Source organism: Chiloscyllium punctatum, chromosome 45, assembly GCF_047496795.1.
Source record: "Chiloscyllium punctatum isolate Juve2018m chromosome 45, sChiPun1.3, whole genome shotgun sequence".
Taxonomy (NCBI): domain Eukaryota; kingdom Metazoa; phylum Chordata; class Chondrichthyes; order Orectolobiformes; family Hemiscylliidae; genus Chiloscyllium; species Chiloscyllium punctatum.
The window spans coordinates 64,120,977-64,145,444 of record NC_092783.1 but is presented as its reverse complement, the minus strand read 5'-3'; the positions used below and the strand labels follow the sequence as shown (position 1 = coordinate 64,145,444).

At 44.1% G+C, this 24,468-nt stretch overlaps 1 protein-coding gene across 11 annotated transcripts in view; it reads left to right on the top strand.

Moving 5' to 3' along the window:
• Positions 1 to 24,468, top strand: part of foxp4 (forkhead box P4) — a 395,078-nt gene that overhangs the window by 323,005 nt on the left and 47,605 nt on the right. For all 11 annotated transcript variants that reach the window (XM_072563955.1, XM_072563956.1, XM_072563947.1 and 8 more), the window contains 3 exons: positions 11,853 to 12,054; positions 15,594 to 15,670; positions 18,180 to 18,281. In XM_072563955.1, coding sequence (XP_072420056.1) covers positions 11,853 to 12,054; positions 15,594 to 15,670; positions 18,180 to 18,281 — 381 coding nt within the window. The remainder of the gene's footprint in view (positions 1 to 11,852; positions 12,055 to 15,593; positions 15,671 to 18,179; positions 18,282 to 24,468) is intronic.

Sequence of the window (24,468 nt, the reverse complement as noted above, 5' to 3'; positions counted from 1 at the left end):
TGGAAAATACTGCACTGGGACCTTTCCCATTCACCTGAGAGGAAGGGCTCATTGAGAGGAGAGAGCTCAGAGAGCTGGCACTGAGACAAGACAGAAAGCTCAGCCTTCAAAGAGTGTGGGATGGTGTGATGTACAACACATCTCTGGGGCTGTTTACTTCTGACTCACTGCTCCTTTCGTTTAGGTCTGTTTCAATCAACATGTTGTGCGCAAGTTACTGAATGTAAACCCAGCAGGAATACAGAATAAACAGTGTGAGCTGAAGCACTGAATGTTTATTTGAAACTCTTATCCATCCTTAGTTTTACATTAATCATCTTTCGCAGCGCCGGAGACCCGGGTTCAATTCCCGCCTCAGGCGACTGACTGTGTGGAGTTTGCACGTTCTCCCCGTGTCTGCGTGGGTTTCCTCCGGGTGCTCCGGTTTCCTCCCACAGTCCAAAGATGTGCAGGTCAGGTGAATTGGCCATGCTAAATTGCCCGTAGTGTTAGGTAAGGGGTAGATGTAGATGTAGGGGTATGGGTGGGTTACGCTTCGGCGGGGCGGTGTGGACTTGTTGGGCCGAAGGGCCTGTTTCCACATTGTAAGTAATCTAAATCTAAATCTAAATCTAAATATAAACTCCCCACAAACTTCACAAAAATTCTGAGGAATGCAAGGTGGATTATGGGAACATAGGAACAGGAGTAGGCCATTCAGCCCCTCGAGCCTGTTCCACCATTCATGAGATCGTTCCTGATCTGTGGCCTAACTCCAGAGACCTGCCTTTGGTCCATATCCGTTAATACTTTTGCTTAACAAAAAAATATCTCCCTCAGATTAAAAACTAACAACTGATCCAGCATCCACTGCCATTTGTGGAAAAGAAATACAAATCTTATGTGTAGATATAACATCTCTCCTGAATGGCTGGTCCTAGTTCTCAGACAATGCCCCTAGTTCTAGAATCCCCAACCAGTGGAAATCATTTATTTTTATCTACCTTGTCTTTTCCTGTTAATATTAGATTAGATTAGATTAGATTATTTACAGTGTGGATCTTGAGACTTTGATCAGATCACCCCTTAACTTTCTAAATTGTGAAGAAAACATTTCTAATTTGTATAATCTGTCCTCATAACTTAACCAGGTGTCATTCCTGTAAACCTGTGTTGCATTCCTGCCAAAGCCAATCTAACCTTCCTAAAACATGGTACCCAGATTTGCTCACAGTATTCCAAGTGGAGTCTAAAAGGGGTTTTGTATAACTGCAATATCACTTCTGTATCCTTGTACTCCAGCCCTTAACATATACCAGTCAGCATTCCACTAGCCAATTTTGATTATTTGCTGTACCTGTTTGTGGTAATTTAAAGATCCATGCACCTGAACTCCCAGATCTCTTTGGACATCCTCTGTTTTAACTTCATACCATCTAGAAAAGACCTGATCGCTCCTTTTCTTGATAACCTCACACTTGTATACATTGAACTCCATCTGCCACAGTTCTGCCCATTAGCCTGGTCTATCAGTAACCTATTGTAGTTTTGTGCTAACATTCACAGTGTTGACAATGACTTTATGTCAACAGCATTTTTGGATGTATGACTTTCAATGCCATGATCCAAGTCATTGATAAATATTTGAGGAATTGAGATCCTAACACAAATCTTTGCAGAAAATTCATCATGTTCCAAATTGTGTTGAAAACTAGTATTTTGAAACAGGCTGTTTCCCCAGCTCCCAACAAACTTTGGTAAAGTGAAGTCAATAGGATGTATGTGCACAGTCTGTCATATTCATGTCTTACTCCTGGAGATTGAAGATGAAAAAGACTCGTCTATCTATTCCATATTCATCACTTCAGCCACTTTACACCCAATCACAATTTGACAGGATATGCACAGCAAACTCCCATAAAGAGTGACGTGATAGTCTACTTTAGTGATGTTAGCTGAGAGATAAATAGTACAGAAATCCCAGCTCTTCTTTCAATAATGGGTCATTCACATCACATCCAGGGGAGCGGTTAGGGCCTCTGTTTAATATCACATCTGCTAACTAGCACCTTCCCCAGAGCAGCACTCTCTTGGGAGTGCTTGCCGAGATGTTGTGTCAGGTCTGCAGTGGGACTTTAGGTGAGCATCTTTTCAATCAGAGGCAAGCAAATGTATCCACTGAGCCTCAACTGACATCTGGAAAAACACAGTATTCAAAGCTGGGTTTCTTTCCTAATCAGAAAGAGTGTTTGGGTTAAATTGGGTTTCATGTGAGGTAACAGTGGGGTCCGTGAGTTCAATTCACTTGTTTGTGATGGAAGGTGACCCCAACAGTATGGTGTTCCTGTGTCACTGTCACGGTCCCACCTTCTCACTCTCCTCCTTCACCTGATTTGTGGTGACCCTCAGGGTAAACCACCACCAGACTCTTCCTCTCTCTCTCTCTCCCCATCTCTCTCCCCCTTCTATCTCTCTCTTCCCCTCTCTCTCTCCCCCTCCCCTTCTACCCCCCTCTCCCTCTCTCTCTCCCCTCTCTACCCCCTCCTCTCTCTCTCTCTTTCCCCCCTCCCCCATCTCTCTCTCCCCCTCTCTCTCCCCCCTCTCTCTCCCCCCCAACTCTCTCTCTCCCCCCCTCCCCCCCTCTCTCTGCCATCTCTCTCTCTACCCCCCTCTCCCTCTCTCTCTCTCTCCCCTCCCCCTTCTCTCTCTCCCCCTCTCTCTCCCCCTCTCTCTCCCTCTCTCTCTCCCCCCTCTCTCTCCCCCCCTCCTCCCTCCCCCCTCTCTCTCTCCTCTCTCTCTCTTTCTCCCCCTCTCTCTCTCTCTCCCCCCTCTCTCTCCCCACCTCTCTCCCCCCCCTCTCTCTCCCCCCTCTCCTCCCTCCCTCATCTCTCTCTCCCTCTCTCTCTCTCTCCCCCCCTCTCTCTCTCCCTCTCTCTCTCTCCCCCCTCTCTCTCTCCCTCTCTCTCTCCCTCTCTCTCTCCCCCCTCTCTATCCCCCCCTCTCCCCCCTCTCTATCCCCCCCCCTCCCCCCTCTCTCTCTCCCCCTCCCCCCTCTCTCTCTCTCTCCCCTCTCTCTCCCCCCCTCCTCCCCTCCCCCGTCTCTCTCTCTCTCTCTCTCCCCCTCTCTCTCTCTCCCCCCTCTCTCTCTCCCCATCTCTCTCTCCCCCATCTCTCTCTCCCTCTCTCTCCCTCTCTCTCCCCCCCTCTCTCTCCCCCATCTCTCTCCCCCATCTCTCTCTCTCTCCCCCCATCTCTCTCTCCCTCTCTCTCTCCCCATCTCTCTCTCCCCCCCTCCCCCCCTCCCCGTCTCTCTCTCTCTCTCTCCCCCCCCTCTCTCCCCCCCTCTCTCTCTCCCTCTCTCTCCCCATCTCTCTCTCCCCCCCTCCCCCATCTCTCTCTCTCTCTCCCCCATCTCTCTCTCCCCCTCTCTCTCTCTCCCCCCTCTCTCTCCCCCTCTCTCTCTCCCCGGTAAGAGTGCAGCCCTAGGTTCCTCTGGGACTATGGTGACTGTACAGATAGATCAGCCCAATTATGTTAATGGTGCCGAATCTTAAGTGATACTTTGAGGTAGCCTGTTCTTCTTTTCACCCCCACTCCGGCCTATCACCCTCACCTTGACCTCCTTCCACCTATCGCATTTCCAATGCCCCTCCCCCAAGTCCCTCCTCCCTACCTTTTATCTTAGCCTGGTGGACACATTTTCCTCATTCCTGAAGAAGGGCTTATGCCCGAAATGTCGATTCTCCTGCTCCTTGGATGCTGTCTGACCTGTTGTGCTTTTCCAGCAACACACTTTCAGCTCTGATCTCCAGCATCTGCAGTCCTCACTTTCTCCTCCTTCTTTTCAGACTGTCCACACCCAATAATTGTCTGACTCTTTAACAATCTATACTTTTTGCCAATTTACAATCGAAGTATTTCTAGCCTTTCAGTGAAGTTGAATCTGGATGATTTCTTGGTGAACCATGGTGAGCAGGGCTCTGGTGAGGAGTGGATTGTTGACGGTTCCTCTCCAGGTTCTCACACACAGAATGATTGTATGGGTGAGGGGCAGGGTTTTGAGTGACAGTGCAATATTGTCACTCTGCTCTAGATGTCGCTAGCGCCTTTAACGGCTCATAAGGAATATTTCCTAGAGCATTGGTGACATCTTGTGGTAGATTGCTGGTATTTCACTAAACTACCAATTTTTTTTACATTCATGTTTGAGACGTGGATGTCATTGGCAAGGCCAACAATTATTGCCCATTCTTTGTTGCCCCTCAATATGGTGGTGATCATTCAAATTCTTTGCTGTGATATTCCATCTGGGACAGGCTCTTTCTACAAAGCACAAGTCAGGAGTGTGACAGAACACTCTTGAGCTGCCTACCGAAGTTAAGGAGCTCAATGCCATCCATGTCAAAGCAGCCCCTGCTTGACTGTCACCCCACCTTTCACATTAAACATCCACACCCTCCACCACGAGTGCTCAGGAGCAGTAATCTACAAGATTGTACTATCTACAAGATGTACTACAGAAATACACCAAGACTCCTGAAACAGCACCTTCCAAACACAGAGCCACTTCCATCGAGAAGGACACATGCAGCAAATACATGGAAACACCACTTCCTGCAAGTTCCCCTCCAAGTCACTCACCGTCCTGACTTGGAAATATATCACCATGTCTTCACTGTTGCTGGAAGGAAAGTGTATAGTTAAATGGTTGGACGCTTAGGAGCATTGATGTACAGAGGGATCACGGGGTGCAAGCTCCTTGAAAATAGCAACACAAGTGGATGACGTGGTAAAGAAGGCATAAGAGCATAGTGCTTTTATCGGTCAGAACATTGACTGTAAAAGTTGGCAAATCATTTTGCAGCTGTATGAGACTTTCAAAGTTCGGGAGAAGATTTGTAGCTCGGGTGCTCGTTGTTGTGGTTCTGTTCGCCGAGCTGGGAATTTGTGTTGCAAACGTTTCGTCCCCTGTCTAGGTGACATCCTCAGTGCTTGGGAGCCTCCTGTGAAGCGCTTCTGTGCTGTTTCCTCCGGCGTTTATAGTGGCCTGTCTCTGCCGCTTCCGGTTGTCAGTTCGAGCTGTCCACTGTAGTGGCCGGTATATTGGGTCCAGGTCGATGTGTTTGTTGATAGAGTCTGTATGAGACTTTAAGTAGGCCACATTTGGAGTATTGTGTGCACTCTAGTGTCAACACTATAGGAAGGATGTGGAGGCTTTGGAGATGGTGCAAAACGGGTTTATTGGGATGCTGCCTGGATTGGAGTTTATTAGCTATTCAGAGAGGGACAAACTTGAATTGTTTTCACGAGAGTGTAGGAGGCTGAGGGGCAATCTGATAGAAGTATAGAAAATTATGAGAGTGGTGGATAGAGTGAATAGTCGGTGTCTTTTTCCTAGGGTGGAAATGTCAAACACTAGGATACACAGGTTTAAGGTGAGAGGGGAAAAGTTTAAAGGAGATGTGAGAGGCGTGTTTTTACGTAGAGAGTAGTTGGTCTCTGGAACCTACTGCCAGGGGAGGTGGTAGAAGCAGGTATGACAGCAACATTTAAAAGGCATGTAGACGGACATGTGGACAGGCAAGGGATAGAGGGATATGGACCATAGGCAGGCAGGTGGGATTAGTTTAGAATGTAATCATGGTGCAGAGGAGATTTATTAGGTGTGGAGGGAAGGTCTTGTGAGGAAAGGCTGAGGGATGTCAGGCTGTTTTCATTAGAAAGAAGAAGGTTGTGAGGTGACTTGATTGAGACATATATAATAATCAGAGGGTTAAACAGGGTGCACAGTGAGAGCCTTTTTCCTTGGATGGTGACGGCTAGCACAAGAGGACATAACTTTAAATTGAGGGGTGAAAGATATAGGACAGATGTCAGAGGTCGTTGCTTTACTCAGAAAGTAGTAGGGGGGTGGAACGCACTGCCTGCAATAGTAGTAGACTCACCAACTTTAAGGGCATTTAAATGACCATTGGATAAACACATGGATGAAAATAGAATAGTGTTGGATAGATAGGCTTCAGATTGGTTCCACAGGTCAGTGCAATATTGAGGACTGAAGGGCCTATGTTGCGCTGTAATGTTCTATGTTCTCTAGACATGATGGGTTAAAGGGCTTGTTTCTGTGCTGTTCTATATTCTATGTTTCCATGTTCTCACCCTCCCATGTTTCCAAGTCACTAATATTCTCTGAGAGATGAGTGGTTAGCCGCCATCAGTGGGATTGTACCATACAAACTGAACACATTCACAAGAGGAAGGGAAAATAAAGTGATCGTTTATGAATGTACATTGCTAAGACTGAAGTTGGAGATGTACAATTGCTGTCCAGTCCTATCACTTCATTGGTCACAAAATGAGTTTAAATGCTGAATCCTTTCCAAATGTAGTTAACTCAGCAATCATTAAGAATTTGAAAGCCTTTCAGGAGAATAGCTACATCTGTTTTGAAGGTCTCACACTGGATTCTGAAAGGATTTCCTTAGAAAAGGCAAGAATAAACTGGGTAGCCTCTCCTTCACAGTAGGGTGTACACAACTAAACTTGAAACAATATCCAAGCAAAACGTACCTCCTAACAGCCATAAACTCAGGTGTGGGATTTCCAATAAACAAATCCAAACGATTAAGTTAAGCCATATAGACATCTGAGAAGTGTCTTGAAAAACATGTCACAATGTCTGTAGTGACTCGTTTAAAAGTGAACAGTCCCGATATTTTTTTCCTTTTTTCCCCAGTGAACCATTGTCGACAATCCTTTAAACATGAATCCTGTAAATGGAACATTCATAATGAGGCATCTTCAAAGCACTCCCAAGTTTGGAGGAATGAACTGTTTTAGATGGTTTTCATTAGAAAGTGTAGCTGAAACAAAATGTTTTTAATAATTAAGATAACTTCAATATTTACATATAACCAGCACAGTTATGCTCAACAACATCTTTAGTACTCTGATTAATTAAAGAAAAATTAAATTCTAGACAAATCGCAAACAATTGTGTGGTCTTTCTGTATGATGTAGGCAATTTCTAAATGATAGAGTTGTAATAGTAAACTCCATTAAAATAGTTTGGCATTCAGTCCAGGAATCAATCCAGTAAACCTTGTCTAAACCATCTCCAATACATCTACCTCCTTCTTTAAATAAGGAGACCAAAACCTTCATACAGTATTTGAGATGTGGTCACACCAATGACCTGTTTAACTGAAGCATAACATCCTCAGTTTTATGTTCAATTCCCCTCATAATAAAGGACAGCATTCCATTAACCCCTTGATTATGTTCTGAACTTGCAGACTAATTTGCTCGCTAAGGAGTAAAACACCTAGATCCCTCTGCACCTTGGAATTCTGGGCTCATTCACCATTGAAATAATACCTGCTTCCTTATTGTTGCTGCCAAAATGAACAATGTTTTTTTCCCACATCATACTCCATCTGACAGACTTTTATTCACTGACTTAATCTGTCTGTAACATCTACAATTTTGATTTTTTTTATAGAACATAGAACATTACAGCGCAGTACAGGCCCTTCGGCCCTCGATGTTGCGCCGACCTGTCATACCAATCTGTCTTCTTACAACATACTTTGCCAACTATTTCTGTGTCTTTATCCAAGACAAACCTCCAACACTGTGTTATGACTGAGGTCAAGGAGTACACTGTCACACTCCTGTCCCATCACATCATTGATTACAATGTATTTTAGCTGAAAATGTGTTGCTGGAAAGCACAGCAGGTCAGGCAACATCCAAGGAGCAGGAGAATCGACGTTTCGGGCATGAGCCCTTCTTCAGGAATCCTGAAGAAGGGCTCATGCCCGAAACGTCGATTCTCCTGCTCCTTGGATGCTGCCTGACCTGCTGCACTTTTCCAGCAACACATTTTCAGCTCTGATCTCCAGCATCTGCAGTCCTCACTTTCTCCAACAATGTATTTTACCCAGTTACCGATATGGATACACACTTCATCCACATTCAATTAGAACTTTCTTTTAAAAAAGTAGACTTTTTAAATAAATGTCAAAGTTGTTGTTTTATTGTGAAAATAAGACATTTTCAGTAAAGATACAAAACTAATGAACCACTTTGCAATTGGATAGTATACATATTTGCCCTTCCAAGTTACACACCCATGCACATCAATTTAAAATAAAAAAGGACTTTCTCTGGTGAGGTTAATTAAAAAAAGACTCTTTGGCCGCTAATTGCTAGTTCTTGAAAAGATAAAGGAGAAGGTACCAAATGTTCAGGATGTCTTTCAGTTTGTACCTGGTACACTTGTCTGAACACAGGTAGATATCTAGGGTGTGGGTTTACTCGCTGAGCTGTAGGTTTGATATCCAGACGTTTCATTACCTGGCTAGGTAACATCATCAGTGGCGACCTCCAAGTGAAGCGAAGCTGTGTCTCCTGCTTTCTATTTATATGTTTGTCCTGGATGGGGTTCCTGGGGCTTGTGGTGATGTCATTTCCTGTTTGTTTTCTGAGGGGTTGATAGCTGGCATTATGCCATCTACCAACCCCTCAGAAAACAAACAGGAAATGACATCATCACCAAGCCCCAGGAACCCCATCCAGGAGAAAGATATAAATAGAAAGCAGGAGACAACAGCTTCGCTTCATTTGGAGGTCACCACTGATGATGTTACCTAGCCAGGTAATGAAATGTCTGGATATCAAACCTACAGATCAGCGAGCAAACCTACACCCTAAATCTCAACCTGAGCTATAAATCTTCACAAACCTTGCACAGGTAGATATCGCTGGCACTTTTACAGACACACTTCATTCAGGAATTGTCAAGAATTCTGAAGCTTTTCACATTTGACAATGGACTCCAAAAAGCTTTGCTCAGAAAGGCAGGGGCTGAACTAGGTGGTACTGAGATGAGTCGTCATTGTCTACAGGTTTAGTACCAGAGGACTGGAGGCTTGCAAATGTTGTGCCCTTGTTCAAGAAGGACAGTAGAGATGACCCAGGTAATTATAGACCAGTGAGCCTTACTTCTGTTGTAGGAAAGGTTTTGGAAAGGATTATAAGAGATAAGATTTATAATCATCTAGCAAGCAACAATTTGATTTCAGATAGTCAACATGGTTTTGTCAAGGGCCGGTCGTGTCTCACAAACCTCATTGCGGTTTTTGAGCAGGTGACCAAGAATGTGGATGAGGGTAGGGCAGTTGACATGGTATACATGGACTTCAGTTAACCCTTTGATAAGGTTCCACATGGTAAGTTGTTGGAGAAAATGCAGAGGCATGGGATTGAGGGTGATTTAGCAGTTTGGATTAGAAACTGGCTTTCTGAAAGAAGGCAGCGAGTGGTGGTTGATGGAAAATATTCACCCTGGAGTCTGGTTACTAGTGATGTGCCACAAGGATCTGTTTTGGGACCACAGCTGTTTGTCATTTTTATAAATGACTTAGATGCAGGCATAGGTGGATGGATTAGTAAATTTGCAGATGACATTAAAGTCGGTAGATTAGTGGACAGTTTGAAAGAATGTTACAGGATGCAGGGGGACTTGGATAAACTGCAGAATTGGGCTGAGATGTGGCACATGGAGTTCAATGCAGCTAAATGTGAGGTAATGCATTTTGAGAAGAATAACAGGAAGGCAGAGTACTGGGTCAATGGAAAGATTCTTGGTAGTGTGGATGTGCAGAGGGATCTTGGAGTCCATGTACATAGATCCCTGAAAGTTGCCATCCAGGTGGATAGTGCTGTTAAGAAGGCATACAGTGTGATAGGTTTCACTGATAGAGGGATTGAGTTCCGGAACCACAATATCATGCTGTGACGGTACAAAACGCTGGTGCAACCACACTTGGAATATTGTGTACAGTTCTGGTCCCCATATTTTGCGAAGGCTGTGAAAAGGTGCAGAGGAGATTTACCAAGATGTTGCCTGGTCTGGAGGGAAGGTCTTATGAGGAAAGGCTTGGAGACTTGAACCTGTTCTTATTGGAAAGAAGAGGCTAAGAGGGGATTTGATGAAGACATACAAGATGATCAGAGGACTAGATAGGGTAGACAGTGAAAGTCTTTTTCCTAGGATGATGATGTCAGCTTGTATGAGGGGGCATAACTACAAATTGAGGGGTGATAGATTTAAGACAGATGTCAGAAGCAGGTTCTTTACTCAGAGAGTGGTAAGGGTGTGGAATGCCCTACCTGCTAATGCAGTTAACTCAGCCACATTCGGGAGATTTAAACAATCTTTAGATAAGCACATGGATGATTTTGGGATAGTGTAGGGAGACGAGCTGAGAATAGTTCACAGGTTGGCAGAGCATCGAGGGCCAAAGGGCCTGTTCTGCGCTGTATTGTTCTATGTTCTATGTTCTAAATCTGTTCAGCCAGAGGATGATGAATCTATAGAACTCGTTGTTGCAGAAGGCTACAAAGGTCGGGTGTTTGAGTTACTTTAGGATAGACATGGATAGGTTCTTGATGAGTGAGGGTTAAGGGAAGAAGGCAGGAGAATGAGGTTCAGAAGCACATCAACCATGATCCACCAGCAGACTCAATGGGTTATAGACAATAGACAATAGGTGCAGGAGTAGGCCATTCAGTCCTTCTAGCCATTCAATATGATCATGGCTGATCATTCCTAATCAGTATCCTCTTCCTGCCTTATCTCCATAACCCTTGATTCCATTATCTTTAAGAGCTCTATCCAATTCTTTCTTAAATGAATCCAGAGACTGGGCCTCCACTGCCCTCTGGGGCAGAGCATTCCACACAGCCACCACTCTCTGGGTGAAGAAGTTTCTCCTCATCTCTGTCCTAAATGGTCTACCCTGTATTTTTAAGTTGTGTCCTCTGGTTTGGCACTCACCCATCAGCGGAAACATGTTTCCTGCCTCCAGAGTGTCCAATCCTTTAATAACCTTATATGTCTCAATCAGATCCCCTCTCAGTCTTCTAAACTCAAGGGTATACAAGCCCAGTCACTTCAGTCTTTCAGTGTAAGGTAATTCTGCCATTCCAGGAATTGACCTCGTGAACCTACGCTGCACTCCCTCAATAGCCAGAATATCATTCCTCAAATTTGGAGACCAGAACTGCACACAGTACTCCAGGTGTGGTCTCACCAGGGCCCTGTACAGCTGCAGAAGCACCTCTTTGCTTCTATACTCAATTCCTCTTGTTATGAAGACCAGCATGCTATTAGCCTTCTTCACTACCTGCTGTACCTGCATGCTTACCTTCATTGACTGGTGTCCAAGAACACCCAGATCTTGAATGATTGAATGATCTCATTCTGCTCCTATATCTTCTGGTCTTATGGTCTTATGGTGTCTCCAATGATCAGCAAGCTGTAGCCCAACTAAACATCAAACAATGTTCAAATAAAACAGAAGTCCTGATAGCCATGGGCTCAGGCCTTTGTGTTCCGTAAAGCCATGTGACTTTCGAGAAATGTCTTAAAAGAATTTCTCAATGTCCTTCCATTGATCTCTTTACAAAAAGGTTGAGATATGTAATGAACCATTCTGCAATCAGGGAACAAAAACAAAGCAGTGAATTAGCTTCATGAGACGATTTAGTTTTGTCAAATTGGAAGATGTGGGTGAACTCCCCTCCAGCAGCTGCTGTGAGTCAATATAAAATACTGTGGTGTTTATCCACCCCCATGGGGCTGAAATGGGAAGCTTTCAAGATTCGCACCTGCTAATGGGACCTTCAATGGATCCACTTCGTTTGTTGCATCTAGTGGAGATCTTCTGGATCTCTAATTCAGGCTGCAGAAGGGGTGAAAGTGCCAATCATTTATCAAAGATGTCTGTGTTTTGTATTTTCTGTTCCTCCCCCACCCCCATTACCCTATGGAATGCCCATCCTGCTGATCCCTTGTTTGCTTTTAGCTGAACCTGGTGTCGAATGTTACGCTTTCCAAGAGCTCTTCAGACATTTTCCCAGAAAGTTTACCTCACACACCAACTTCAGCCGCTACACCAATCACCCCTGTGAGACAGGCCCCCTCAGTCATCAGCTCGGCAAGTTTACATAATATGGGTGCAATTCGGAGGAGGCATTCGGATAAATACTGCATGCCATTATCTTCAGGTAAGAGGCTTTTCATTTCCTTTGGTAAATTCTAAAATCCAGAATGTGGCAGACTCTCTGCAAAAATTTGTCTTCCTGGATTTCAGGTGGGACCAAAATTTGTGCGTGTGTGTGTGTGTGACTTGTGTGAGTGTCTGTGTGTGTGAGAGAGAGAGTGTGTGTTTGTGAGTATGTCTGTGTGTGTGTTTGTGAGTGTGTGTGTGTGTGTGACTTGTGTGAGTGTCTGTGTGTGTGTGTGAGAGAGAGTGTGTGTTTGTGAGTGTGTCTGTGTGTGTGTTTGTGAGTGTGCGTGTGTGTGTCTGTGTGTGTCTGTGTGTGTCCGAGTGAGTGATTCCTATTGAGAGGCCAAGCTGAGCTCAGTGGCTCCATTTACTGTTCACCTCCATAGGGACTGAAGTATTGAGGTGGAAGACATGTCTGAGTAGAAGACGTTGAGAATTAGGATAAAATAGTGAGCATCGTATTGAAAAACAATACTTTACTGAAGGTGTGTCTGACAAACATTTTGTTGTTTATTTTAAAAATATGGTTCATTGTTAGACTAACATCTCAACATCAGGGTGCAATAGCAAAGTAATATTACTGAGTGAGTAATCACAGGCCTGCATCAGTGAGTCACAACGTGTGTTTAAATTCTTTCAGGAGAACAGTCGAGCTTAAATTCAATCACTTCAATAAATCTGCAATAAAAGGTTGGTAAGAGTAAAAATAGCTGAGAAATTATTGGACTGTGGTAAAAGTCCCATCTCGTTTGCTAACGCTCTTTAGGGCAAGAAATCTGCCATCCTTAACCTGTCTGACTTGGATATGATTCCAGGCCCACTGTGATGGGATTGATTCTGAACTTCCCTCTGAAATGGCCCAGTGTGGCTCTTTGTTGTAATTCAGAAACCAGCATATCACCACTTTCTCAGGGGCTAATTAGGGTTGGAATGGCCAGCCTTGCTAGCTCTTGATTTGCCCTCATCCCACAAATAAATGTTTTTTAACAAACTGCAGTGAAATAGAGCCATATCCCATCACCCCCTTGCCCCCACCCCACACAGTTCCCTTTGCACTGAAGTGACCCGTATCTGTGTTCTGAAGGTAGTGAATCACATTGCTCCAGAATTAGTTCCATTAGTCACATTATCGTAACTGGAGGATAATTATTGCAAAGATGACATTTATCAGAGAGACAATTTGTTTTCCCAGCTGCCTATAACCAGATCCATTGCAAAAACACATTGGGTTAAGGGGAGGTGTGGAACACCTTTGACAAGTAATAGCAGTGTAACTACATTTGTTTCATGATTCAAGCAAAGATTTTAAAAGCCCAGACTTGACTTCAATGTTGTTTGAGTGTTATTTGAAGAAATAGTTCATCAGACGCCACTCCCTTGTCTTCTGGACAGGGTATATATTTGCACATTCTTTCTTTCCAGTAAGTGTCTAATCCCCTCTTGAATGCTCCAATTGAACCAGCAGCACATTCCATATCCCAATCACTTGTTATACTTGTGTCACATTGGTTCTTCAACCAATTACCTTAAATCCTCTTGATCTTGATCCTTCTACTAGTGAGGACAGTTTCACTCCCTATCCCCTCACAATTTTGAACACCTTGATCAAATATCCTCTTTGCCTTCTCTCTTTCCAGGAGAACAGCTTCAAATTCATCAGTATGGCTCCAAAACTGAGCTTCCTGATCTCTGAGTCCATTCTCATTAAGCTTTCTCGTTGAGCTGTCTTATAGCTTTCCCAAAGTATGGCAATGGAATTGGTCTTCATACTCTAGTGTTTTAATCAAGTTTAATGTAAACTCTTTTCTCTTTTACTCCATGTCTGTTTAAAAGCTCGGATGTTGTATGCTTCACCAACAGTAATCTCACTCCATCCTGTACATATACACCTGGGTCCCTCCCTTCCTGCACCGCATTCAGAACTGTACCCTTTACTTTTGATTGTCTCTCCATGCTCTTCCCTCAAAACTTAATCACTGCACACGCGTGTGTGTTAAATCTTAACTGCCACTTGTCCACCCACTCCACCAACCTGCCTGTCTCCTTTTTGTGTTCTACCCTGCCCTCCCCACAGTTAATAATGCTTCAAAGATTTTTATTTTCAGAAAATGTTGCAGTCGTGCCCTGTACCTGAGGACTGGGTCATTAACATAAATCAGGAAGGAGGAGGAATTCATACATGGCAGCCTCACCTCCACTCCCATCCCCACCCACCTAGAGAGTGCCACACTCCAAACTTCTTCCAGAAACACATGCATTAACATAACTCTCTGTTTTCTCTCGCTCAGCTGATCCATACTATTACTACCTATTCTTTTCCATGAGCGATAACCTCTATCACAAGGCTGTTGTCTGGCACTGTACCAAACACCTTTAGAAAATCTATGTACCCCACATCAACAGTGTTACTGCCATCAACCCTTTCTGTTCCACAAAATCTAAATTAGTTAAACATAATTTGCCCTTAACAAATCCAAGCTGGATTCATCTAATTACTGCATGTTTACCCAAGTGACAATTAATTTTATTCTGAATTATTGTGTCTAAGCGTTTCACCACTGATGAGACTAAGCTGACTAGTTTGTTGTTGCTGGACCTTTTTGATCAAGAGTGCGACATTTGGAAATATCCAGTCCTCTGTCACTTCTTCTGGATCTAAGGAATACTGGAAATCATTGCCAGTGCCTCTGCAATTTCCACTCTCACTCAGTGTCACTGGATGCATCTTATGTGGTCTGAATGTCTTATCAACATTTTAATACAGAGTGCCACCTCAATGCCAGCTCTTTATAATGTCTTTACTGTCTGACCCATGCAGCGTCTTCCTTGGTAAAGACAGGTCCAAAGTATTTATATAATACCTAAGCCACGTCCCTTGTCTCCATGCTTAAGTAACTTTCATGGTTCCTAATTGGCCCAACTCCAATTTTTATTACCTGTTTACTATTTAGATGCCAATCGATTACTTAGGGATTCCTTTTTAGCTTAGCTACCAGTCTCTTCACATACTCTCTTGTTTTTTTTACCTTTTACATTCCTGCTGTACCATCGAGATTCAGCCGAGTTCTCAGGTTTAATGTCCACCTGACATCGCTCCTGAGCACATTATTTCCTCTTCGCCTTAATCTCCCTTTCTTCTGTCACTCTAAAAGCTCTGGATTTGTTTGCCCTTCCTATCTCCTTTGGGGAAATATATCTTGACTCTGTCAGAACCGTCTCTTGTTTGAGGACAGACCATTGTTCAATTCCTGTTTTGTCTTTGATTCCAATTTGTTGGGTTCACATTGATTCTTACCCCATTGATGTTGGCTTTCCCAGTTAATTATTCTTATTCTTGATTATTCCTTATTCTTTTCTATTGTCACTCTAATACCTCATTCTCAAGACTGAGATCTAACACAGCCTTCATTCTCACATATCACTGTAAATAACTGTCTTCAACACAGTCCCAGAACACTTATCCCTCTCTGCCTTTACACACTGACAATACCAGTCTGCATCCTTTCCACATTAACACATTTGTGTGTTTTTTTACAGAACTTGCTCAGAATCACGAATTTTATAAGAATGCAGATGTTCGACCTCCTTTTACGTACGCTTCCCTCATCCGGCAGGTGAGTTAACAAGATCATGTCCTAATTTGAGAGATGGTTTGATGTCCTGGTCACACTCACCTCCTGAAGGCCAATCCTGTTGGGGATTGTGTATCTCACAGGATGAGAGCCATTAGTTAATAATCAGTCAATGAACAAATATCCTTAAAGGTATAAAGTGTACAAATGAATACCCTGCAAACTGGGAGCAGGAGTACACCCTTGAGTCTGTTCCACCTGGTAGTAAAATCAGGATTGATCTGATTACCCCACAATCCAGCCTTCTCCCAGCAACCTTTGGAGGGTTGGTGTGGACTTGATGGGCTGAATAGCCTGCTTCCACACTGTAGGGATTCTATGATTCTGTGAGAAAACAAAATCTCCTCAACTCTGTCTTAAGTGGACCAGCTTTGATTTTTGAACAGTGACCTTTGTCCTAGGTCCTTGCACAAGAGGAGCCATCTCTCCACATTCACCTGGTCAAGACCCCTCAGGATCTTCTGTATTTCAATCAAATCACTTCATACTCTATTCAGTTCCAATGATGTAAGCCCAACCTTTTGTCATGAGACCAACCCTCCCATTCCAGGAATCAGTCTGGGTATACCTTCTCTGAACAGCTTCCAAGGCATTTATACCCTTCCTTAAGTAAGGTCAATACTGCACAATGTATTCCAGTGTCATTTATTTAAATGTCTAAGCATGCAAGTTATTACTTTTATGTTTACTTTTTAAAAAGGTGAGAATTAGATACATGTACAATTTGCAGTACATATTAAAACAGCTGTCGAGAGTGTGGTGCTGGAAAAGCACAGTAGGTCAGGCAGCATCCGAGGATCAAGAGAATCAGTGATTCCTGATGAAGGGCTTATGCCCGAAACATTGATTCTCCTGCTCCTCGGATGCTGCCTGACCTGCTGTGCTTTTCCCAGCACCACAATCTCGACTCTGATCTCCAGCATCTGCAGTCCTCACTTTCTCCGTATTAAAACTGCTATTGCAATTGCAATGTGGAATAAAAGAGACATGGGCTCCTGAAGTAGCTATTGGCCAGATTTGATGTGCAACATTGACTGTAGCTGTGGTGATTGAATTTCCTGGGGAGCCCCAAGTCCTCGGGGGGAGGGGGCAATGGAAGTGATCTCAGATATCAAAACTTTCTAAGGGAAAGTTCAAGACATTATTTCTTTGGAATCTTTGAGTTAACAATTAGACAGCATGTTGTTGCAAGAAACTTATTCTGTTTGACAAAGTGTTGTGAGTGTGAGAAGAGAGATTCAAAGAACATTTTATCCACAAATGATCAAGTTCCAACCTCAGCCTTTCAAGGACAAAAGGTAGAGAAAGTTGCAGGGAAATGGGACTGGAGTAGTCAGCTCTCGGTGTAGGGTTTACATTGGCATGAGTCAGGAGAATCGAATGGGCTACTTCTGTCCTTTGATTTTTGTGATAGGTTCCAACACTGTCCATTCAGCGTGTTTACCCTCACTGGGGGGAATGGACCGGAAATGAAGCTCCACTTTTCCCAGTGTTCTCACAGAAGTTAAAGATTTTTAAAAATGCAGAATTTCCCAATTTCCCTGTCTTTTAGACCCAAGTTGACAGAAAACATGGACCAAGTTTCTGTACTTATTATAATAACTAGTTACGACATGGAAATAGATTCTAGCTACAGATAAACAGTTATAAGCTGTTGGCATATAACATGACCTAGACTCCATTTTACACAGACAGACATAGGGAAAAGATAGAGGAAACACTTGGAAAACAGCTTAGTGGTTGTTGTTGACAAGATCTGTGGGGATAGTTCTCAGGCTGAGCAGAAAGCTATTTCTCAGTCTTCCCTTTTCCAGGTGCCTCCAGTAATTTGCAAGAGGCACAGCGTGGCTGACTCACTGATAAAAACTCTCTGACTTTAATAATAAGTCACTGCTTGCATCAACTGGTGAACAAAAGATAAGCAGGTTTTCGTCAGACTTAATGTGACTTTTACTGCAGAGAACAGAGAACTGCTGAGCTTATGAAGATCTCTATCTTATTCAGCTACCTGAGAGCCAATCACACAATGGTTGGCAGGCAGTAGGTATTTGCCATTGGTAACAGGTTACTAATCTACTAAACAAAGCCTCATTTGTATATAACCCATTTGCTCCAGTTCAACTGCAATCATTGCTTTAACCCACAGCTGCACCAGCAGTGTTCACAATAAATATCAAATGACTGACTTCCAACTATTGCAGCAATCCTTGCAATCCCTGGTTTGTAAAACATTTATTTTCTCATTTCAATCCACAATTAAGAAAACATAACAATCTGGACACACTGTCTTTGCACACCCCTGCCACCATATCACTGCAATCCCATCTCTCCAGTAACACTTGAATCAGTTCTTACTGTTTGTCACAATATATTTGGAATTCAGTCTCCTTTTGCAAATGTATGTGTGTGTGTGAAACTGTCACCCTGCCTCTCCCTTTACCACCATCCTGTTCTGATCCATTGGGTTATATTAGTCTTTTCTTTCACGCAGGCAATTTTGGAAGCGCCCGACAGGCAGTTAACACTCAATGAAATCTATAACTGGTTTACAAGAATGTTTGCGTACTTTCGCAGAAACACAGCTACTTGGAAGGTAAGTGTTATTTTAACTATAAATGGGATCGTAGATTGTATATTAGGCAACTAGATAGAGGGGTTGTGAATTTATTTGGTAATTTTCACAACTTCAAGACATCCCAAAGCATTTTTGACATATCGTTGCTGTTCTGATATGACAAAAATGGCAGCCAGTTTATGCACAGGAAGCTCCTGTGTTTAGGGTGTAGGTTTGCTCGCTAAGCTGTAGGTTTGATATCCAGACATTTCATTACCTGGCTAGGTAACATCATCAGTGGCGACCTCCAAGTGAAGTGAAGCTGTTGTCTCCTGCTTTCTATTTATATGTTTGTCCTGGATGGGGTTCCTGGGGTTTGTGGTGATGTCATTTCCTGTTCGTTTTCTGTGGGGTTGATAGATGGTACCTAGATCTATGTGTTTGTTTATGGTGTTGTGGTTGGAGTGCCAGGCCTCTAGGAATTCTCTGGCATGTCTTTGCTTAGCCTGTCCCAGGATAGATGTGTTGTCCCATGTGCAGCAAGGTGATATTAACCAAAAAATCTGTTTTTGTGAAGTTAGTTGAAGGTTTGTTATTAGTGATAACGTTGGGACAGATCACCGGTTCTTTGTCAATATGGTCCCATGGGATCTTTCAGATCCATTGGAGAGATCTCATCCACAAGGATAAAGCATTCACTCACTCATTGCAACTGGAAACATTCCAAGCTCCTACTAACCAGCCGTCACTCTGTTGAAGAGCAACAATGAAGAGGGAGTGGCCCTGATATTATTTCGCTGACAATATGGCAGCACATCATAACAGACGGTCAGAGGAGAAAGAGGCAACATAACCCTCATGGAAAAAAATCTTGTAATCATTCTCACACACCTTAATCCAATACAATTCATCATTAATATGTAACATGGAACATAGCTAGGAATGAACATTGTTAGGTTGCTGAGTGAAATTATCACATTTGAACCCCAGGAGAAGCAAGTTCAGTTCAAGGGATTGCTGAGCTTGGAACCAGGGTAGAGCACCAGATGTAGCGGTGGTGAGTGAGCAAGATTTGATTTGTGTTATGGTTAGGGTATGGATGGAAGATACAGTTGGTTCTCAACACCTCATTCCAGGAGCCATTCTGTTTAATTTTACATGAGATGACAGGGTTAAGTCACACGTATGGGCCCCAGCTATGCCTGTCTCTTTGTTGGCTATGTAGAACAGTTGATCTTCCGTAATTACACCGGCACCACTCCCCACCTCTTCCTCCGCTACATTGATGACTGCATTGGCGCCACCTCGTGCTCCCGTGAGGAGGTTGAGCAATTCATCAACTTCACCAACACATTCCACCCTGACCTTAAATTTACCTGGACCATCTCTGACACCTCGCTCCCCTTCCTGGACCTCTCCATCTCCATTAGTGACGACCGACTTGACACTGACATTTTTTACAAACCCACTGACTCCCATAGCTACCTGGATTACACCTCTTCCCACCCTATCTCTTGCAAAAATGCCATCCCGTATTCCCAATTTCTCCGCCTCCGCTGTATCTGTTCCCAGGAGGACCAGTTTCACCATAGGACACACCAGATGGCCTCCTTCTTTAGAGACCGCAATTTCCCTTCCCACGTGGTTAAAGATGCCCTCCAACGCATCTCGTCCACATCCCGCACCTCCGCCCTCAGACCCCACCCCTCCAACCGTAACAAGGACAGAACGCCCCTGGTGCTCACCTTCCACCCTACCAACCTTCGCATCAACCAAATCATCCGTCGGCATTTCCGCCACCTCCAAAAGGACCCCACCACCAGGGATATATTTCCCTCCCCACCCCTTTCCGCCTTCCGCAAAGACCGTTCCCTCCGTGACTACCTGGTCAGGTCCACACCCCCCTACGACCCACCCTCCCATTCTGGCACTTTCCCCTGCCACCGCAGGAACTGTAAAACCTGTGCCCACACCTCCTCCCTCACCTCTATCCAAGGCCCTAAAGGAGCCTTCCACATCCATCAAAGTTTCACCTGCACATCCACCAATATCATTTATTGTATCCGTTGCTCCCGATGTGGTCTCCTCTACATTGGGGAGACTGGGCGCCTCCTAGCAGAGCGCTTTAGGGAACATCTCCGAGACACCCGCACCAATCAACCAAACCGCCCCGTGGCCCAACATTTCAACTCCCCCTCCCACTCTGCCGAGGACATGGAGGTCCTGGGCCTCCTTCACCACCGCTCCCTCACCACCAGACGACTGGAGGAAGAACGCCTCATCTTCCGCCTCGGAACACTTCAACCCCAGGGCATCAATGTGGACTTCAACAGCTTCCTCATTTCCCCTTCCCCCACCTCATCCTAGTTTCAAACTTGCAGCTCAGTTACTAACTCCTTGACTTGTCCGACCTGCCTATCTTCTTTTCCACCTATTCACTCCACCCTCTCCTCCTTGACCTATCACCTTCATCTCCTCCCCCACTCACCCATTGTACTCTGTGCTACTCTCTCCCCACCCCCACCCTCCTCTAGCTTATCTCTCCATGCTTCAGGCTCACTGCCTTTATTCCTGATGAAGGGCTTTTGCCCGAAACGTTGATTTCGCTGCTCGTTGGATGCTGCCTGAACTGCTGTGCTCTTCCAGCACCACTAATCCAGTATTTGATTTTCAGCATCTGCAGTCATTGTTTTTACCTTAAGTCACACAGAAACAGGCCATTCAGCCCAACCAATCTTTGCTGGAGTTTATGCTGCACTTGAGTTTGCTCCCATCTTTCCTTCTGCTCTCATCCACTTGCCTAACCTCCCCTTAAATTTACCGTCACTCATTCCCTGTTGTAGTGAGCATCGCACTCTCATCTTACTGTGGGGAAACAGTTTTCCCTTGCATTCCATACAGGATCTCTTTGTGATGTTATCATTCTGATGGTATCTGCTTATGTTCTTCCACACATGAAGAACATTCTTTCTGCATCGACCCTCTCAGAACTTCTCATCATCAAAACGATCCCTGGATCATTCAGTGTCCTCTATTTTTAAGTCTAGGCAAATGAGAGCCTATAGTTTGGAACAACATCTTAGCAAATGGTCGCTGCTCCCTCTCGGATGCCACTATTACCATACAGTGACCGAACCAGGAACCACCAAGAGTGGAAAGAGTACTAGGGGCCAAACGAGCTGAACCAAGATTCTGACCAAACTTTAGATTCAAAACCTGTAGTTTTGTAAGTGAAAGGTAACCAGGGATATAAACTCTATCAGGTAATACCGATTTTTCCAACACTCCCTAAATCACAAACCCTGAGGCTACATAAGACAAAGGATACAGAAACAGAAATTGCTGGAAAAATGTATATAACTAGCATTTTCCAGCTACCATCAGTTCTGAGGAAGGGTCACTCGACCCAAAATGTTAGTTGATTTCTCTTCAGAGATGTTTTTGTTCCTGATTTACAGCACCTGTAGTTCTTTTGGTTTTTTTATTGAGATAAAGGATAGTTTATCAGCATGGTGTAACCTCTGCTTTACAAAACAAGTTTCAGAAACATATCAGCGTTGATTGAGTGGTGGTGCAGACTGAATAGGCCGAACGGCCTCATTCAGTTCCTTTATTGTATGGTCTAATGGTCACACAGACATGTACTCACTGCCTAGAAAGAGCTGAACCTTATGTCTGAATAACTCTCACCACTGAATTCTGGATATTTCTGACAGATGAGAACTGGAAATCTAAACAAAGGAACATTTATTAACTATTTACACTGTTTTTATAGACATAGTTTGGCAGGATCACATTGGAACCTTCCAGTCCTAAGGTCCTAGTTCCATGTGATCTAACAACAAGGAATACGAGCTAATAGCAAGACAGTTATTAACCCATTAAACTACACCTCCCCCTGAGTCTTTCACTCTACCCCTCAACTATTGCCCCCTCCCCCTGCACTACCCCAAAGTCCCTTTCATCAAATGTGTCAGCTTCCAGCGATGTTTTCAGCATGTTTTGAGGGATTGAGGCATGCATGTGTTCCATTATTTTCCCCTTGGATCCTCACCAACCGTTTGCAAACTGCTGCCACATGTGTGAATATCACACCGGCATCTGTGCAACACTCTCTTGAATTTTTTTCTTTTCATGGGCAGACCTCCAAGGTCCTTGTACAGCATTAACATCCAAAACTGAAAGGCACTATGTTTACACCTTGACTGCTGTGCCCGGAGCTGGGAGTGACTGCACACTCAGATAGAACACTGGTTCTGGGCGTATTTGACAGATATGGATTGGAAACTTGAGTAGTGCAAACTACTGAACCTTTACTAACGATTGACAGTGTTTACTGGACCTGGTCCAACTCCGTTCAATCCTCCTTTACCAGGGTCCCAGTTCCATTGATGTAGCATCGTCTGATGTCAGTGATAATGCGTCTGGCTGTTGCCACAGCACCTATTAACCCATTATGGTGCTATGATGGGCAGTAAATTGGAGAGTAACATTTTTAAAACTGTAATTGTGCTTTAATTTAAACACAAGAGAAATAATATAATACATGATCTGTAAATTCAGTAATTAAACCACAGTGGGGGGCAAGGGTGCATACTGCATATTTCTAGCTGTGCATGGTTTGAACAATTGCTGTATAATGTGGTCCAATAACTAACAGGGACACATTAATTTATGATCATCCCGATGGATTAAACGTCCTTGGGAGATTTGGTTGTTTCAGTCAGAACTAGGTGGGTGCCAGTCACGGTGCCACATTAACAAGTGTTTTAATGTGAATATTAGCAAGCCCTCAAGAGGCCTATTTATCTTGGTTGTGCACTGGGATTTTTTTTTGTCTATCTTTAACATAGGAGGCTGTGCCATTTGAAATAAACTGAGAAGTTTCAGATATAGAACGCAAGGAGTTTATCACTGAAACAGCTAAATAGAGTGTCACTGGAACATCATTAAAAATTCACACTTCCAACAGAACCACAATCAAACTGACCCAGTTCCACTGAAATTTCACCAAGATGTAGAGAGGAAACATGCCCTCTCGAAGGTATTGCAGAGGTGAGGAGAGAGGGAATTACTAATAATATCTGAAAGCAGTTACTGTTTGAGAGAAATCCCCAAATCATTCCCAATTGATGTTTATAGTTTCAGGGTAAGAAGCAGGAGATTCAGAGGGGATTTGGGGAAAAATAAATTCACTCAGTGGGTGATGGGAACCTGGAATGTACTGCCTGAGCAGGTAGTGGAGGCTGAGACACTCCAACCTTTAAAAAATATTTGGCTGAGCGCTTCAAATATCATAACATTCCGAGATATAGGACAAGTGCAGGAAATTGGGATTAACGTAGTTATGTCAGTGAAGACTTGATGGGCTGTAGGGCCTTTTCTGTGCTGTAAGACACTGTGAATTTATTGAGTTTATGTATTTTGTACAGACACCATACCGACACTGCAGTGCAGTACTGAGGGACACTGCAGGGTCAGAGGCTCTGACTTTCAGGTGAATCATTAACCGGAGGCACAGCCTACCCTCTCAGATGGGTGTACAAGATCCCATGGTATACATGCAAGGGGAAGAATGTCCCCTCAGAGTCCTGACCAATGTTTATCCCTCGATCACTGTGACAATAGGAGTATCAAGTTTAATCAGTATCAAGTTGCTGTGTGTGGGAGCTTCCTTTGTGCAAATTGGCTCCATTACTGAAATGACAAGACTCAAAAAGCACTGAATTGGTTGTGAAGAACTTTTGGAGGTGAAATGGTTGTGGTACACACCAAATAGAAGACACTTTCATAAGACACTGGGTTACAGATCGTGAAGGTGCTGACCCTCACTGGGATACAGTTCCTGAAGGGGCTGACTCCTACTGGGATACAGTTCCTGAAGGGGCTGTCTCTCACTGGGATACAGTTCCTGAAGGAGCTGTCTCTCACTGGGATACAGTTCCTGAAGGTGCTGACTCTCACTGGGATACAGTCCCTGAAGGGGCTGTCTCTCACTGGGATACAGTTCCTGAAGGTGCTGACTCTCACTGGGATACAGTCCCTGAAGGGGCTGTCTCTCACTGGGATACAGTTCCTGAAGGGGCTGTCTCTCACTGGGATACAGTTCCTGAAGGTGCTGACTCTCACTGGGATACAGTCCCTGAAGGGGCTGTCTCTCACTGGGATACAGTTCCTGAAGGTGCTGACTCTCACTGGGATACAGTTCCTGAAGGGGCTGATTCTC